The 14,528-nt window shown below is 50.3% G+C and overlaps 1 protein-coding gene across 3 annotated transcripts in view; it reads right to left on the bottom strand.

Moving 5' to 3' along the window:
- LOC134629639 (echinoderm microtubule-associated protein-like 6) overlaps positions 1-14,232 on the bottom strand; it is a 25,399-nt gene extending 11,167 nt beyond the window's left edge. For all 3 annotated transcript variants that reach the window (XM_063477152.2, XM_063477153.1, XM_063477154.1), the window contains exons 1-20: positions 13,199-14,232; positions 11,293-11,452; positions 10,745-10,843; positions 10,604-10,672; positions 9,795-9,980; positions 9,146-9,281; positions 8,149-8,350; positions 7,922-8,059; positions 7,286-7,542; positions 4,840-5,049; positions 4,485-4,652; positions 2,550-2,656; positions 2,381-2,481; positions 2,063-2,249; positions 1,883-1,988; positions 1,626-1,719; positions 1,391-1,491; positions 1,000-1,202; positions 234-345; positions 31-158 (exon numbers count right to left, since the gene is read on the bottom strand). In XM_063477152.2, the coding sequence (XP_063333222.1) occupies positions 31-158; positions 234-345; positions 1,000-1,202; positions 1,391-1,491; positions 1,626-1,719; positions 1,883-1,988; positions 2,063-2,249; positions 2,381-2,481; positions 2,550-2,656; positions 4,485-4,652; positions 4,840-5,049; positions 7,286-7,542; positions 7,922-8,059; positions 8,149-8,350; positions 9,146-9,281; positions 9,795-9,980; positions 10,604-10,672; positions 10,745-10,843; positions 11,293-11,452; positions 13,199-13,395 (2,961 nt within the window). In that variant the 5' untranslated portion in view covers positions 13,396-14,232. The remainder of the gene's footprint in view (positions 1-30; positions 159-233; positions 346-999; positions 1,203-1,390; positions 1,492-1,625; positions 1,720-1,882; positions 1,989-2,062; positions 2,250-2,380; positions 2,482-2,549; positions 2,657-4,484; positions 4,653-4,839; positions 5,050-7,285; positions 7,543-7,921; positions 8,060-8,148; positions 8,351-9,145; positions 9,282-9,794; positions 9,981-10,603; positions 10,673-10,744; positions 10,844-11,292; positions 11,453-13,198) is intronic.
- Positions 14,233-14,528: the final 296 nt, after the last annotated feature.

Raw genomic sequence — 14,528 nt, 5'->3', positions numbered from 1 at the left:
GCCCGTGACACATTGGTAAAGTTAACTTACCTGCACCAGCAGCGTCACGGGGCCGCTCTTGTCGATCTCCAGGATCTCTCCGTTCTTGGTTCCCAGCAGGATGTGACCGTGGCCCAGCGTGATGGCTCTGATGGACGGGTTGTCCTCCAGCAGCAGCCCTGCTCAGAAAACAAGACCGATCACCTTCAGGCGCTCTCGCCATTCAAAAACACCCCGATGCTGGCGTCCCCTACCTTTAGAGGACGGAGCCAGGGCGGCCCGCTTGATGGCGTACGTTTTCAAACATCTCTCAAACATGTCGTCCCAAAGCTCCACGATGCCGTCCTTCCCCCCCGTCACGAAACCCTGGACACAGGAAGCAGAAATCCAAACAAGTCTGTGGTTATGATTTTATTCTGAAAGGATGGCTGTCATGCTTCCGGGTCACTCTGGCCCCGTGTTTTTGAGTTCTAGTGTTTTATACTTTGTATTCATGTTCTCGGTTCATTCGTTTGGGTTCTCGTCCACAGACTGTGTGTCTGTGTCTTCTTCCCCTTTCCTGTTCCCTCGTCCTCCTCCTCACGTTTCTCCTCCCCAGCCCGTCATGTCGCCCCTCTCGCTCTCTCTCTGTGTCTCGACCCCCTTAACTGCCCCCCTCCCCCTCGTTATCTCGTGATCCATCTCGTTTCCCTGAGCGTTCTCCCCTGTCAGCTCCCGTGCCATGTGGTGCGAGTGCTTCCTGTTTTACTTTGATAGTCTCCTGTCTGACGTGCGTCATGTTTCTTAGATCACCTTCAGCTGAGTTGCCTCCTGTGTGTTTAGTTTAGTTGTGTGTCTCCTGCACCATAAAACTGTGGTTTGAGTTGCGTCCTGCCTTTGCGTCCTCTCCTGCCTGCAGCCACTTCTTGACAATCATCTTCAATCATCATGTAAAAGATCGTTTTTGTGCTGCTCGCATTACTCCACCCTGCTACAGACTCCACCCTCCTCCACTTTAGATAACGAAGGATGAAGCGTCACCTTGTCCAGGGAGCACATGGCGAACACGGGGCCGTCGTGGGCTTTGATGGTCTTGATAAGCATCGTGTCTCTCCAGATGTAAACGTCTCCGTTCGTGGCGCCGGAGAAAACGAGGTCCTCGGATCGACCGTAACACGCCGACATCATCGTCTCCTGTTTCCCCAGGTTCCCGAAAATCCCGCGTTTGAAGGTCAGACCGCCGCCTGTGGGACGGGAACGGATGTTTACGAGCATCCATTAAAAAAAAAAAACATTTTAAAGTTCACGTTTTATCAGAGCGTGAATAAAACCACCACATGTGGAACAGCCCCATGTGACCCCTCCTACCTCGCTGAGCTAAAATGTGAATGCGTGTCAGGTGAGTTCCAGGTAAAGAGGAAACCACGCCTACCTGAATGTTGCCAGAACTTGATGTGTTTCATGCCCACAGTCACCAGCTTGTCCATCCTGAAAGGATTGCTCTTCACCACGAAGATCTTGTCTTTGTGACCCCTGCAGACACACGAGCACGTGAAACGAGACGCAAACATTTCCCTCTGCACAGGAACCACTGCGACAAACTGGGAGCTTACAGAAGCACGACCATCTTACGGCAGGACTAGCTGACTTAATCCAGGTGTGTTTACCTGGCCTTGGCTAGTCTCTCTCCTTTCTTCCAGTCCCAGATGATGATGGAGTGAAATTCATCGATTCCCACTGAGATCAAACTCTTCCCATCAGCTGAGAGGCACAAAGAGAGGAGTTACGTCAGAGAACAGCGTGAAGGAAGGATTGGGAACAACAGATTTTGCTGCCTGAGCTAACCCACTGAGTTCGGGATGACAGGTGAGGGCTCAGGGATAGAAACGTTGATGCCCAATGGCACAGCGTGCACTCAGCTTACCTGTGAACTCCAGAGCACACACTCCCCTGCTGTGGTGTCCTTTGAGCAGCGACAGACACTTCAAGGTCTGGATGTCCCACACATGTATGGCCGGGTCTCTGCCCACCTGTACGCAGGAACAGCCAATCAGAAACCGTCTCGGTCTCGGAAACGCGACGTGCTGCGATCGGCTGTGCATACCTGTGCCGAGGCCACGTAGTCTTTGAGCGGGTGGACGGCGAGGCTGAGGATGTCATCGTCGTGCCCGAGGTAAAACCTCTGGCTGTGCTGCAGCCGGTTGTAGACGACGGCGACGGCGGCCACGTGGTACACCACCTCCCCCGCCTGACTGTAGAACAGGTTGTTACGGCAGTCGAAGCCCCGGTACCTGCAGCAAACAGGAAGCAGCACAAACGGAGGTTTGTTTATTTGGTGCTGGCGATCGTTCAGAGTGACTTCGGGATAACAAGCGGCAGCTGTCAGGGATACTCCTGGATCAGAGTCACGAGACCAGTTTACCCGTGAACAAACTGCAGACGAAGCCCCTCCTCTGGAGCTTTCTGCCGCTTCAGGGAACCAATCAGCTTCTTCTTGAGTTGTGGCAGGTCCTCCTTATACACCTGCAGACAGAGACAGGTGAGTCAGACGGCTTTATGACTGCAGGCGGGAGCGTTTGTTTCCCAGTCACCTGACGTTCGTAGCTGGTCTGAGCTTCCTGTTCGATGTCCGAGTCGAGCTCCGGCACATCTGACACGTCTGAGTCCGACTCGCCGCTGTTGGAGTCGGCGTAACCCTCTGAAGACACGGCACGGGTGAAAAATATGACTCAGCGATAAACAGAGGTGACGCTGAAAAACTAGTTCATGCATTTATTACTTCCAGGCTGGACGACTGTAATTCATTATTATCAGGAAGTCCTAAAAACTCGCTGAAAAGCCTTCAGTTAATCCAAAATGCTGCAGCAAGAGTCCTGACAGGGACTAGAAAGAGAGAGCAGATTTCTCCTGTACTGGCTTCCCTTCATTGGCTTCCTGTTAAATCCAGAATTCAAAATCCTGCTCCTCACATACAAGGTCTTAAATAATCAGGCCCCATCTTATCTTAATGACCTTGTAGTACCATATCACCCTATTAGAGCACTTCGCTCTCACACTGCAGGCTTACTTGTTGTTCCTAGAGTATTTAAAAGTAGAATGGGAGGCAGAGCCTTCAGTTTTCAGGCCCCTCTTCTGTGGAACCAGCTTCCAGTTTGGATTCAGGAGACAGACACTATCTCTACTTTTAAGATTAGGCTTCAAACTTTCCTTTTTGCTAAAGCATATAGTTAGGGCTGGACCAGGTGACCCTGAATCCTCCCTTAGTTATGCTGCAATAGACGTAGGCTGCCGGGGATTCCCATGATGCACTGGGTGTTTCTTCTTCAGTCTTTTACAGGACATTCTGTACTTTTGTCATGTGTGGCAATAAGTTAGCTCGAGTTTTCAAATGGAGAAGGCGCGAGGCGGGACAAAAACAGTGATTTGGATCATTATGAATAATTTGCAGCCGCAGGAGGAGACTGGATTTGGAGACCTGATTCTTACGGTGCGTTCACACCGAACGAGATAGAAGCGACCAAAAAGCGCCACACGCCCCTGGCTGGTCGCGTGCACATTCGGACCTTGAAGCGTGTCCAAAGCACACTGGTCGCGCTTTAAAATACGCAATTTTCACGCGTGTGAAGCGGAAATGTGGGAGGAGGTAGTGCCAGATGGTATGTTTGCAAGATGGCAGCTGTCGATCTAGCGTTTGAAGAGAGAGTCTCCCTTCTCTATTTACTGTGGAGAGCAGAGCAGCGGCGTGATTGGACGTGATGGTTATCAAAACCAAACATGATAAATTTGGCAAGCGCAGGAGACACGACACGGAGGAGATTTGTCAATCAGGCTGCAGAATGCAATGCTGTACTGTGCAGTAAAAAAATCTGCGAAAAAGCGAGGCAGTGACGGACGAACAGCAGGACCACTGTGTGCTGTTTATTAATAAACAATAACATATATACATATATGACAACATGCATAAATTAACTGCCTACATGAACTCATTGTAAACAAGCAGCTGGTGTCGTACAGCTCCGGGCGGTTTGCTACGGCGTTGATGAGCCTTTCCTCCATATTGAATGAAGAATGATTGGCTTTGGCTGGACCCGCCCCTTTGAACTAAGGTCAGAGCATCACGTCACCAGGCTCCTGATTGGTTGTTGCGACGCGACTTGAAGCTGGAGTTCAGATTTTTCCAACTCGAGCGGTAGACGCGATAAGTGCGAATGCACAAAATGCACCACACAAACTGCAGCGGGTATTTTCCATCGCATCAGTGGCGCTAATTGTTCACGCGAATCAGGCAGAAAAGCGTTTTCGCGACGCCAATCTACTTCTGAAGTTTCGCGGGACCCCAGTCGCGCTTCATCGCACTCCTCCATTGACCTTAAACCTGAAGCTCTGGTGGCTTCTGTGGTGTTCGGTGTGAGCGCACCGACCTGCAAAGACTTTAGGATGATAAACGAGTCAAGCTCAGTTTGTTGATTTAGTTTAACCGCTGAAAAGTTTCTGGGAGCTCAGCGCCATCATAAGCTCTGCGTCACCTTGTAGGAGGGGCTCCAGAACACCGTTCATCACACCTTCGGGCAGGAACCTCCACTGGAAGACGGCGTGGTCGGCACCACCGGTGCTGATGACCCACTGCAGATCGCTGGACCAGCGAACGTTGGTCACATGGGCAGAGTGACCAATGTACTTCTTAAACTTGGCCCCTGTGTGATGTTAGAAACACAAGAATAAGAACGTACACGACTCCAGAAACATCCTTATCAAATCTATTCTGTCCCACGCTTGTCACTCCGGGTCTAATGGCTCAGAATTAGGACGACCTCAGAGGTCCACCGCTCAGCCGGACTCTGTGGGTCCTCAGTAAAAATGTTATCGGCGTGCATCGCTCACCTTTCTTCAGGCAGGGGAACCTGAAGAGCTTGACGAGGCCAAGGTCATCGCCAGCCACCAGCACGGCGCTGCTGTAGTTGGCGTCCACGGAGTTTACGTTGGTGAGGTTGGAGTATTTGACCCAGATGCCGTTCACCTCCGGCCCAACAACGCCGGTCCACGTCATCCAGTGAATCCCCTTCGCCTCCTCTTTAGGAACCAGCTTTCCCGCTGCAGGACAGGGAAAGGAGGCAGGTAAGACCCACAAATCTGCACCATCAAGTCCCACAGGTGGTCCCAGGTAAGGACAGGTGAGCTCCAATTAACCCTTGTGTTGTCCTTGGGACATTTTTGTCCTCTAAAGAAATTTTGCTATCAAAAATGTGTTTTTTATTCATCAAATGGTCTGAAAATAACAGGAGTTGTTCAGTACTGTGCTGTGCATGACTGGAATGAGTTTTAAATAATTTGAGTTATTTATGTGGTTTTTATTGGATTTTATAACACCTGTGGTCCTCGGGGACAAAAATATCCCCAAAGTACAAAGTGTTGCAAAGGGTCACAGTTACACATCATACTGCTTTCAAACATCTTTGATCATTGATGTGTGGGGTCAAGCAAAGGTCATAACAACAACAACAGGCAGCACAATGAGGAGGCAGGTGCTCTATATTCAATTCAATTGTATTTATACAACAACAGTCGCATCAAGGTGCTTCATACTGTAAGGTAGACCCTACAATAATACATACACAGAAAATATGCTCACAGGCCTCCACTGCACTGGAGGCTTGTGAGCATATTTTTTTTACCCTGTTGTGCAAAGCAATGCGCAGTAATAATGAGGAGGAAGAATCAATGTTCAGGAAGATCCAGGGTTAGAAGATATAGAAAATATTGTCAATATTTAGAGCACATGCTACCCTTTCTCTGAAAAAGCACATCACCCACCCGCAGAAGTGGAAGAAGACTATGAAGTGAAGAAAAGTGATGAAGAATCTGAACTATGTTCAAGTAGGTTCTCAGGCATCCAGGACATGGTTGTCTGAGGAGCTTGGAAAGAAAGTGACTGGGCTTCTGGAAGTTTCTTGAGTTTTCAGAATGTGAAACTGAAATAGAAGATGTGTCAGAGGACTACACATCATCCATTTCAATTATGATGAAGACAAAGAATCAAGCAGGAAAGAGGAGTCAGCTGAGACAGAGGAATATTTGCAGTAATGTGAGGAAACATTGATCTGGTCTTCTATCCTTCCCAGTGACAGACGATGCATGACTCTCTCATGTGCCACAGAGAAAGACAGTCTACCACAGTCCAAGCACAGATGCCAGGTCCCATACTCCTTCAGTTACTTTTCTACTCGAGTACTGAAAGCATTACACACAGTGTATTCTGCTTGTATTCTGCTTTTTAACGTTCACATGCCAATGAATGCATCAGAGACCAAGTTGGGGTTCAGTAACTTGCCCAAGGACACCTTGGTAAGAACTCCAGACTAGAGCACACAGAGATTGAACCAACAACCATCCAATTAGCAGATGACCTGCTCTACAGCCAACTCAATGACAAACAAGGAGGGACAACGAGAGAGGAAGAAAAATGGATCAAATGCAGCTGTAGGCATATGTGGGTGTGTTGATTCTTACTGCCGCGCATCCAGTAGAGTCGCTACGGCCAGTTTATGACATCCTGAGTCTGGTAGAGAAGTTTTAAAGGTGACACAAGATTAATCAGAGAAGCATAAAAAGGATATAATTTCTTGATAAAGACACAATAGATGATCGTCGTTCATGACACAAACGTGCTCCCATGAGGTGTATGGAACAAGTGGGTGTTCCTCCTGCTGTGATGTGAGATCCAGGTACTGATGTGACTGTGTATGAGTGCCTAGTCCCCTTCAGAGGACTCTGTCTATTCCAACAGAACATCCCAAGTAAACTTTGAGATAAAAACATGGGCAGTATGAGATGCAGGTCCAGCTGTACATGGAACATGCTAGTGCACGATGGCAAACGGTCTGGCCTGCAGTCAGGACACGCGAGTTGTCCCTAACATTGCAGGTTTCCAAAAGAAAACAATCACCTGTAACAACTTGTTTACTGTATATGACCCTTGACCTGCAACTGCAGAAAAGAAAGCTGTCCATGATGGGACCAGTGCAGAGGAATAAACCTGAGCTTCCTCCTGCACTTGTGTCAAATATGGACATGAAAGTTTGCCTTCACTCAGACCCATGCCCTGGTGTTCCTACCATGCCAAAATATAGAAAAATGTCAGGTAATGAGTTGGAATAAAGTTGAATAAAACCTTGAAACACAGAGATGGATGATATTTTATACTTATTGCTTTATAAACAGTCAAAGCAGACGGGGTCATTTTTGAGCCCAGAGGGCCACAGCTGTGTGGAAACCGGGAGGACGTTATGAGGCTTAAGGCCAAAACCAAGTCTCAGGTGTTCGTGTGTACCTGGCATCCTGTAGAAGAGCCGCTCCCCGGCGCCGTCATTGGTCTGCAGGAAGCGGCTGTCGACCGACCAGTCCAGGTGGGTGATGAAGGAGGCGGAGCGGCTGCACTCGCCTACCTTCTTGTACCGCTGTGCGACGGCATACACGTCCACCATCCCGTCATTGGACCCGACCGCCAGGAAAGAACCATCCGGAGAAAACTTCAGCTCATGGATCACTTCCTTCCTGTCCTTGATGTGCACGACCTCCGTCATGTCCCTGCACAAACACACGCATTAGCCCGCCTCACTAACCAGGCACAGATGGTAAACCACCATCGTAGCCTTTTAACCCCGCCCATTTCTAAGAACCACAGCAACACACGCCAATTATGTTTAACCTGCTTAAAGACCGCTGTCACATAGCAGGAAGTGGTGTTTATCACAAAGAGACCAGGACCTGATTGTGATCAGTGGGGTCCATTACCTGTTACCGTTACCATAGAGATTTAGGAAGCGCGAGGCCGCCAACAGTTTTCCACGTCAGCATTAACGCAGACGTCAGCTTCCCTGAGCTCGCTGCTCTGCTTTAAGCTCCTGTTTAACTTGAGGCGATAACACACCTGTACACGATCTTATCGACAGGTAAGAGAGGTCACCTGACACGCAGCACCGTAAACGAGCCATCCTTCATGCCCAGAGCGAGCTGAGAACCGTCATTGTTGAAAGAAACACTTCGAACGGACTCCTCCATGTTGCAGCGAGCCAGCAGAGTGTGGTCAGGAAGACTCCAGAGCCTGAGACACAGGTGAGCAACAGGTTAGGAGAACATCAGGTGAGCGGGAGGGCGTGAGCAGTCTGCGGTGCAGCGGCACGTTGGACCGACCTCACGGAGCGGTCATCGCTCCCGGTGACGGCGACGGGCTGTTTGGGGTGCACGTCCAGCGCCCACAGCTCGCCCTCGCTGTGACCCTGCATCAGTAGAACTGGTTTGTCCCGGTCTCGGACCATCACCTCGAAGATTTCACTGTCCTGAGTCCCGGCCAGGATCCGGTCGGCCTTCCAGCACACGCTGCGGATCGACAGACCTGAGACAGGAAACAGGAAACTCTGGGATGGGCGCCACCAATCACAGAACTCACATTTAACAAACAGAAGCTGGACACATGGTTACGTCTCAGATCGACTGCTGTAACTGACTCCCTCTACCATCACAGCACGCCGATCCTGAAGCAGCTCCACTGGCTCCGGTCAAACCTCCCATTCATTTGAAAATCCTCCTGCATACATTTAAGGCTACTCATCCTCTCTCCCCACCACACCTCACTGACTTGGTTCAGATCGCCGTCCCCTCACGGTGCCTCAGATCCTCCTCTTCCCTTTCCGTTCCTTCCTCTCGTCTTGTTTGGGGGGGGGGTCTTTTAGTCGCTCTGCCCCTCGACCCTGGACTTCCCTACCCCCCTGACATCACTTCATTTCCCTTTTTTCAAGTCCAACCTCAAAACCCACCTATTTAAAATTGCCTACTCCATAAATCATCCGAGATCTTAATCTTTTTATCTGCTACGCTTATTATTGTGTTTATTTCCTGTTTTTATTTGCTGTCCTCGGCTGTTTTGAAAGGCGCTTTTAAATAACATGTACTATTATTATTATTATTAATAAATGTGATCACGTGTGTGATTTGGGAATCCGGCGTCTCTGCCGGAGCCAGGTGAGCAGCAGGTAAGACTCAGCCTGCTGTGGATTCACTTTCTGTGAAGCGCTGACGACTTTTTTGCCGCTGTGGTTGATCAAATACAAAACCAAAGCAGAGGTGACCCTGAGTGACCCCTGAGTGACCCCTGAGTGACCCCAGTGTGACAGAGGGGACCAGATCAGACCTTTGTAGCCCTGCTCCGCCTCCCTCAGGTCGATCTTGGTGATGGGTTTGAAGTCCACATCCCACAGTCTGATGCAGCCGTCTCGCCCTCCGGTGGCAAATCCTTCCTCACAGGCGTGCATGCTGAAGATCCCCGCCTGCAGAAGAACAACACATTTCCCATCAGCCCCCTCCCAGCACAGGTGCAGCTGTGGGTTAATCACCTGCTTGGGTTAGGTCAGCGTGTTTTACCCTCACGTTGCCTGGAGGAGAAATCTGTTCATGTTTTCTGCTGAAAGCTTTTCCATCAGGGTGGATGCTGCTCTCGAGCTCCACCTGTTTAACAAGCTGTGTGTGTGTGTGTTCCTGTCTAGCTATCTTTGTGAGGACCGAAATCTGCATTCTACTATACTTGTGAGAACCAACAGTCACTTGTGGACACACTCACCGGTCCTCACAAGTTTGAAGGCCTTTTTGAGGCTCAAAATGTGGTTTTAGTGTCAGGGTTACAATTAGGTTATGGTTAGGTTTAGGGTAAGGGTTAGGGTTAGGGATTCATTTTTAATGGTTATGGTTAGGGTAAGGGGCTAGGGAAACCATTATGTCAATGAAGGTCCTCACTAAGATAGCTGAACAGGTTTGTGTGTGTGTGTGTGTGTGTGTGTGTGTACCCCGTGTGCAGCCTGTACGGTCCTCATCAGCGTGATTCCTCGCCACACGTAAACGTCCCCGTTCAGAGCGCCGGAGTACGTGAGCTCGTCTTTGGCCGCAGAGACGCACAGGATAGTCTGCAGGTCGCCAGTTTTCCCAAAAATCCCTCGCTTCGGAGTCAGAGCGTTCCCGCACAGAGTCCAAAACTACGCACGCAGGAAACAGAGAGGGTGCAGATTAGCACAGGAAGTGGTGCCAGCCACGCTGGCGTGCTGAGTAGGTTAGCGATGGCGAGCAGTAGCAGGAACATTTCAACCCCACACAGGACTGTGCAAAAGTCTTGAGCCCCCCACACTTCTTTATATGTTGCAGGAAAATAAGAATCAGTTTTTACAACTCTAACAAGCTGAATCCTCCCTTAGTTATGCTGCAGTAGGTGTAGGCTGCTGGGGATTCCCATGATGCACTGGGTGTTTCTTCTTCACTCACTATGTGTTAACAGACCTCTCTGCACTGAATCACACCTGTTATTAATCTCTGTCTCTTCCACAGCATGTCTTTATCCTGTCTTCTTCTCTCTCCCCAGCTGTGAGTCAACATCTGAACCTGATGCTGCTGAAGTGAAGCAGAGTCACAGAGTGAGGAGCAGCTCAGGAGTTTTGCACAGCTCTGTACGTGACAGAGGTGTGAGGTCAAAATCATCACCGGGTTTAAACGTCTCCTGTACTTTTCAGCCGCACATCGTCCACTGCAGGCGGGATGATGTACGGCTGATCCCACGGCTGCCTGTGAACCCCTCCGTCACGTGACCACCCAGGTGCTGCCCCACCTTGATGTGCTTGACTCCGCAGCTGACCAGCCGGCCGGCCTGGAACGGATCCCAGCATACGTCGAAGATCTGTGGGAAAAGCGAGAGCAGCGTTACTCCTCAGGTACGCCTGCAGGTAAACGCGTGTGCGGCGGCACGTACTCTGTCCGAGTGTCCGGTGGCCGTGGCGAGGACGCGTCCTCTCCTCCAGTCCCAGACGCACACCGTGTTCTTGGCGTCCAGGCCGACCGAGGCCAGTCGCTATGGCAACAGAAACAAGGAAGGAACGTGATTGGACGATACCTTTACGATGAAACGTAAAGGTGACCCACTCGCCTTCGCCTCACTTCCTGTCACATCTCCTGCTCTGGCCGCGCGTGTTCACACTAAACATTAAGCGAGCTCAGTGTTTGCAGTAATCTCTGAACACTGGGTCAGTATGATGTCACAGAGAGGCGCCAAAAGCCCCGCCCACTTGCTTGTTTCTGTTGATGAGGTGCAGCCAATGAGAGGAAAGTTATCTGACAGCAGGAGGAGCTAAAGCAGCTGGTGTCAGACACAGGAGGATTATTCTGAAGCGTGATTCATACAAAGCTGCTGTAAAACTTCTGCTGCTGATAAAGTTTCAATTCAAAATCAAAGATTTCATTTTTTTAATTGCTAAAACTTTAATCTGAGACGGGTGGTTAGAGTGTCGGTGACATCGTTACCTGTCCATCAGCATCGAAGGCGAGACAGGCCACTCCGTGGGTGTGGACGTCCCGCAGGATGGAGACGGTCTGCATGGCGTACGTGTCCCAGATACAGATGTACGGGTCCTTCCCCACCTGACCTGTCGCCACCTGGATCTTATCAGGATGCATGGCCAGACTGAGAAAGGAAGAAGAAGAAGTCAGCAGTTCTGACACCGATGTCCATCACAGCGACTGACGGCTGAGCTCGACTTCCTGTCTCCACACTGTGACCTCATCATCAGGGCTGACCTCGCAGCTGCTGATGAAGCTTTTAATCGTTCAGCGGCCACCCGGCCACAGCCACGGCCATCTGTGAAGGGGGGCGGACACACAACAGCACACACGCATGTTCACCAACACGCCTCCGGGCTGGTGGAAGTAAGCACTCAGTGCTGGTTTTTGTGATGGTTACAGACATGCAGTGGCTTTCTGTTTTTAAAGGTCCTCCAATCAGAGAGTCCCATTAAAACAGCTGAACTGGGCGTGAGCGCCCCCTGTCTGCAGAGCATCACAAACACTGAAGGAAACCTAAACACAGGCAAATTCCAAAGGAAGTTCTGAACTGCGTTAAAGCTGAAACAAAATGCTGAGCAGGAGGAAGTCGGGACGAATTTAAGCACACGGGTTTGACGTGTCGCCTCAGATCCAGCGAACACTGACAAAGTGCTGCAGGGCACGTAAACACAACAGCTGACACAACAGTTTTCTCCTGGACTCTGGAGATCGCAGCTATTAAAGTTTCCACACTCACACGATGGCACTACCTGCAGCTTTGCCGTGGACTGTGGCAGATTCTCTTTTGTAAACTAACTCTAATCTTTATTTTAATCCTGAACCCGACTGCGCAGACCATCAAACATCTGTCAGCCCACGAGCAGACCCACAGAATCCTCCGTTATTCACCAAGAATGAGCAAAATTCACAAAATAAGTTTCATGTTTGCGTCAGTCACGCCTAAAACCTGAGACCAGAAACCGTCACTCAGGTGCTCACGGAGCTCACATATCAGCTCCTTTTCTCACAGACGTCTATATAAATCGGGTCAGAGGAGTCGCCCCCTGCTGGATGTTTGAGAGAATGCCATTCTAAGTATTTACGTCCAATTTCCATCCTCAGACTAGCTTCAGAAACCCCTTTCAGCTCCTCCAGGGGTACACCGAGATCTTCCCAAACCAGCCGAGATGCCAGGGATCTGCCCCGCGGCCTCCAGGTGACACAGCTCCCCAGGAGGGTCCAGGTCAGACTCCTCTCTACTCTGAGCGCTACCTGAAACACCGAACCCTCACAGCATCTCTGAGTCTGAGCCGAGACACCTTCAGAGGGAGCTCGTGGTCACAGGTGAGCACAAGTACGTAGATCTAGCAGTAAACAGATCGCTTCACTGTCAATTCATCTGTCGACCTCCTGCTCCACCCTCCCCTCACTGTGAACATACCCTGGGAAACCTAAACTCCTCCTCCAGCCGATGACCAGGACCTCTGTGAGCAGGAGGTCATGTGAGGGAGAACCGAAACGAGGTCCTGAGACCATCGAAGCCAAAATCTTTCATCATCTGTATCCGCTTACAAATTCTGTCATCTCTGACAGAAATAAGACCAGAATTGTGAGGTGAAGCCCAACAGGCCCAGATACCCCGCACTCCTGAAGCGCCCCCGATAGGACACCCCGCAGAATGCGGTCAAATCAACTGGACAAACTGCTCAAGAAGTCCAAGAGCTGTTCTGCAACCTGAACGAGAACCACACCGGTCCTCTGAATCCGAGGTTCTAATCGAACCTTCTCTGGACGTTGAATCCAGCGGCTGATGGACCAACCTTTAAATCCTAAAACCCGCCTGCATGGGGTCAGAGTTCACCAGCACCGTCACAGGGTTCCTCCTCACCTGATGATGTCATCGTTGTGTCCCAGGTAGAACTTCTGTGTGTGCTCTCTGGTGTTGAAGACCACGCCCACCCCGGCCACGAAGTACACCACTTCTTTGCCAGCTGTGTAGTAGAGGTTGTTTCGGCACTGGTGACCCCGGTAACCGTGGATCCACTCCAGCCTCAGCTGGCAGCGCGGCGCCGTTTTATCCGACATGTCTGCTCAAACCCGCAAACTCGAACATCCACAGAAAAACCGTCTGAGAGAAATGTATCATCTGCTGGAGCCGCTAACGCTGCCAGGAACTGCCGTCCATCCCTGTAGTCTCTTTGCCTACACTTCCCATGATTCCAGAGGCAGCTTTGGCACCGCTCACTAATGTGTCAGCAGGAACGTTGTAAGGGTCTTCTTCTGCGCTTTTCACAGTAAAAATCCCGAGTGGAGTCAGCGCCAGGGCCAGAAACCTCTGACCGACACCTGAACACACCTGCTCACCTGAAGTCTGGCTCAGGTAGATTTTATGATGATGGAAACCTGAACGACTGTGAATAAACTGAGTGCTGCTGAGATAACATCAGTGTTTGCTAAATTCAGACGACCTGAGACAAAATCACAGAATTTCAAAGTCATAAAGACGAAATTAAGCTGATGAAAATTTAACAGTGAGTTTATGTATTTTAAGTAAATAAACGGCGGCGGTCTAAACCCTGACGCCCGACCTCAGAGACACTCCCGGAAATTCAACTTCGAGCTGTTTGTGGGCGTTTTAATTCCGACCCGCAGCAGACAGACCGGACCGGGTCACTGTTAGCGGCTCCTCCCGGCCTCCGTCCGTCAGGCGCAGATTTAAATCACAGCAAATCCTCCGCCGTCTGCGCCGATCCGCAGATTACTGCGCACATCTACCCGCGACCGTCCGCACCCGCCCGCACCGGCGCTCCTGCTCGGGCCCCGGTCACCAGCAGCCCTAAAACCGTGAAAAACGGCGACCCGAGAACGGAGTGCTAACGGGAGCGCCGAAAGCATCAAGCCGGAAACCGTGAAACCCCGCGCTTCCCGCGGTCACCTTCAAAATAAAAGCATCAGATACATAGCATCGCATTTATCGTTCATTCATCGCAGGATTGGAGCAAACACGAGCTCTTCTCTCCGTTTGTGACGGAGACACAAAAATAACGAATAACACCTGAGAGGTCATGACGTCACACATATGCTTCAGCTTCTTATCTCATGATGAGGGTTTACATCTTTTTTTTAAAACCTTTAATTTATTTACGCCCTCATTCACTTCACCTTTAGTAAAGCTTAAATGATGTAATGTGTCTTTGTGACGTTTACAGTCAGACGTC

The sequence above is a fragment of the Pelmatolapia mariae genome, linkage group LG6 (genome assembly GCF_036321145.2).
Source record: "Pelmatolapia mariae isolate MD_Pm_ZW linkage group LG6, Pm_UMD_F_2, whole genome shotgun sequence".
NCBI lineage: Eukaryota > Metazoa > Chordata > Actinopteri > Cichliformes > Cichlidae > Pelmatolapia > Pelmatolapia mariae.
Note: the sequence above shows the minus strand (reverse complement) of the source record. Positions and strands in the feature narration are given on the sequence as shown.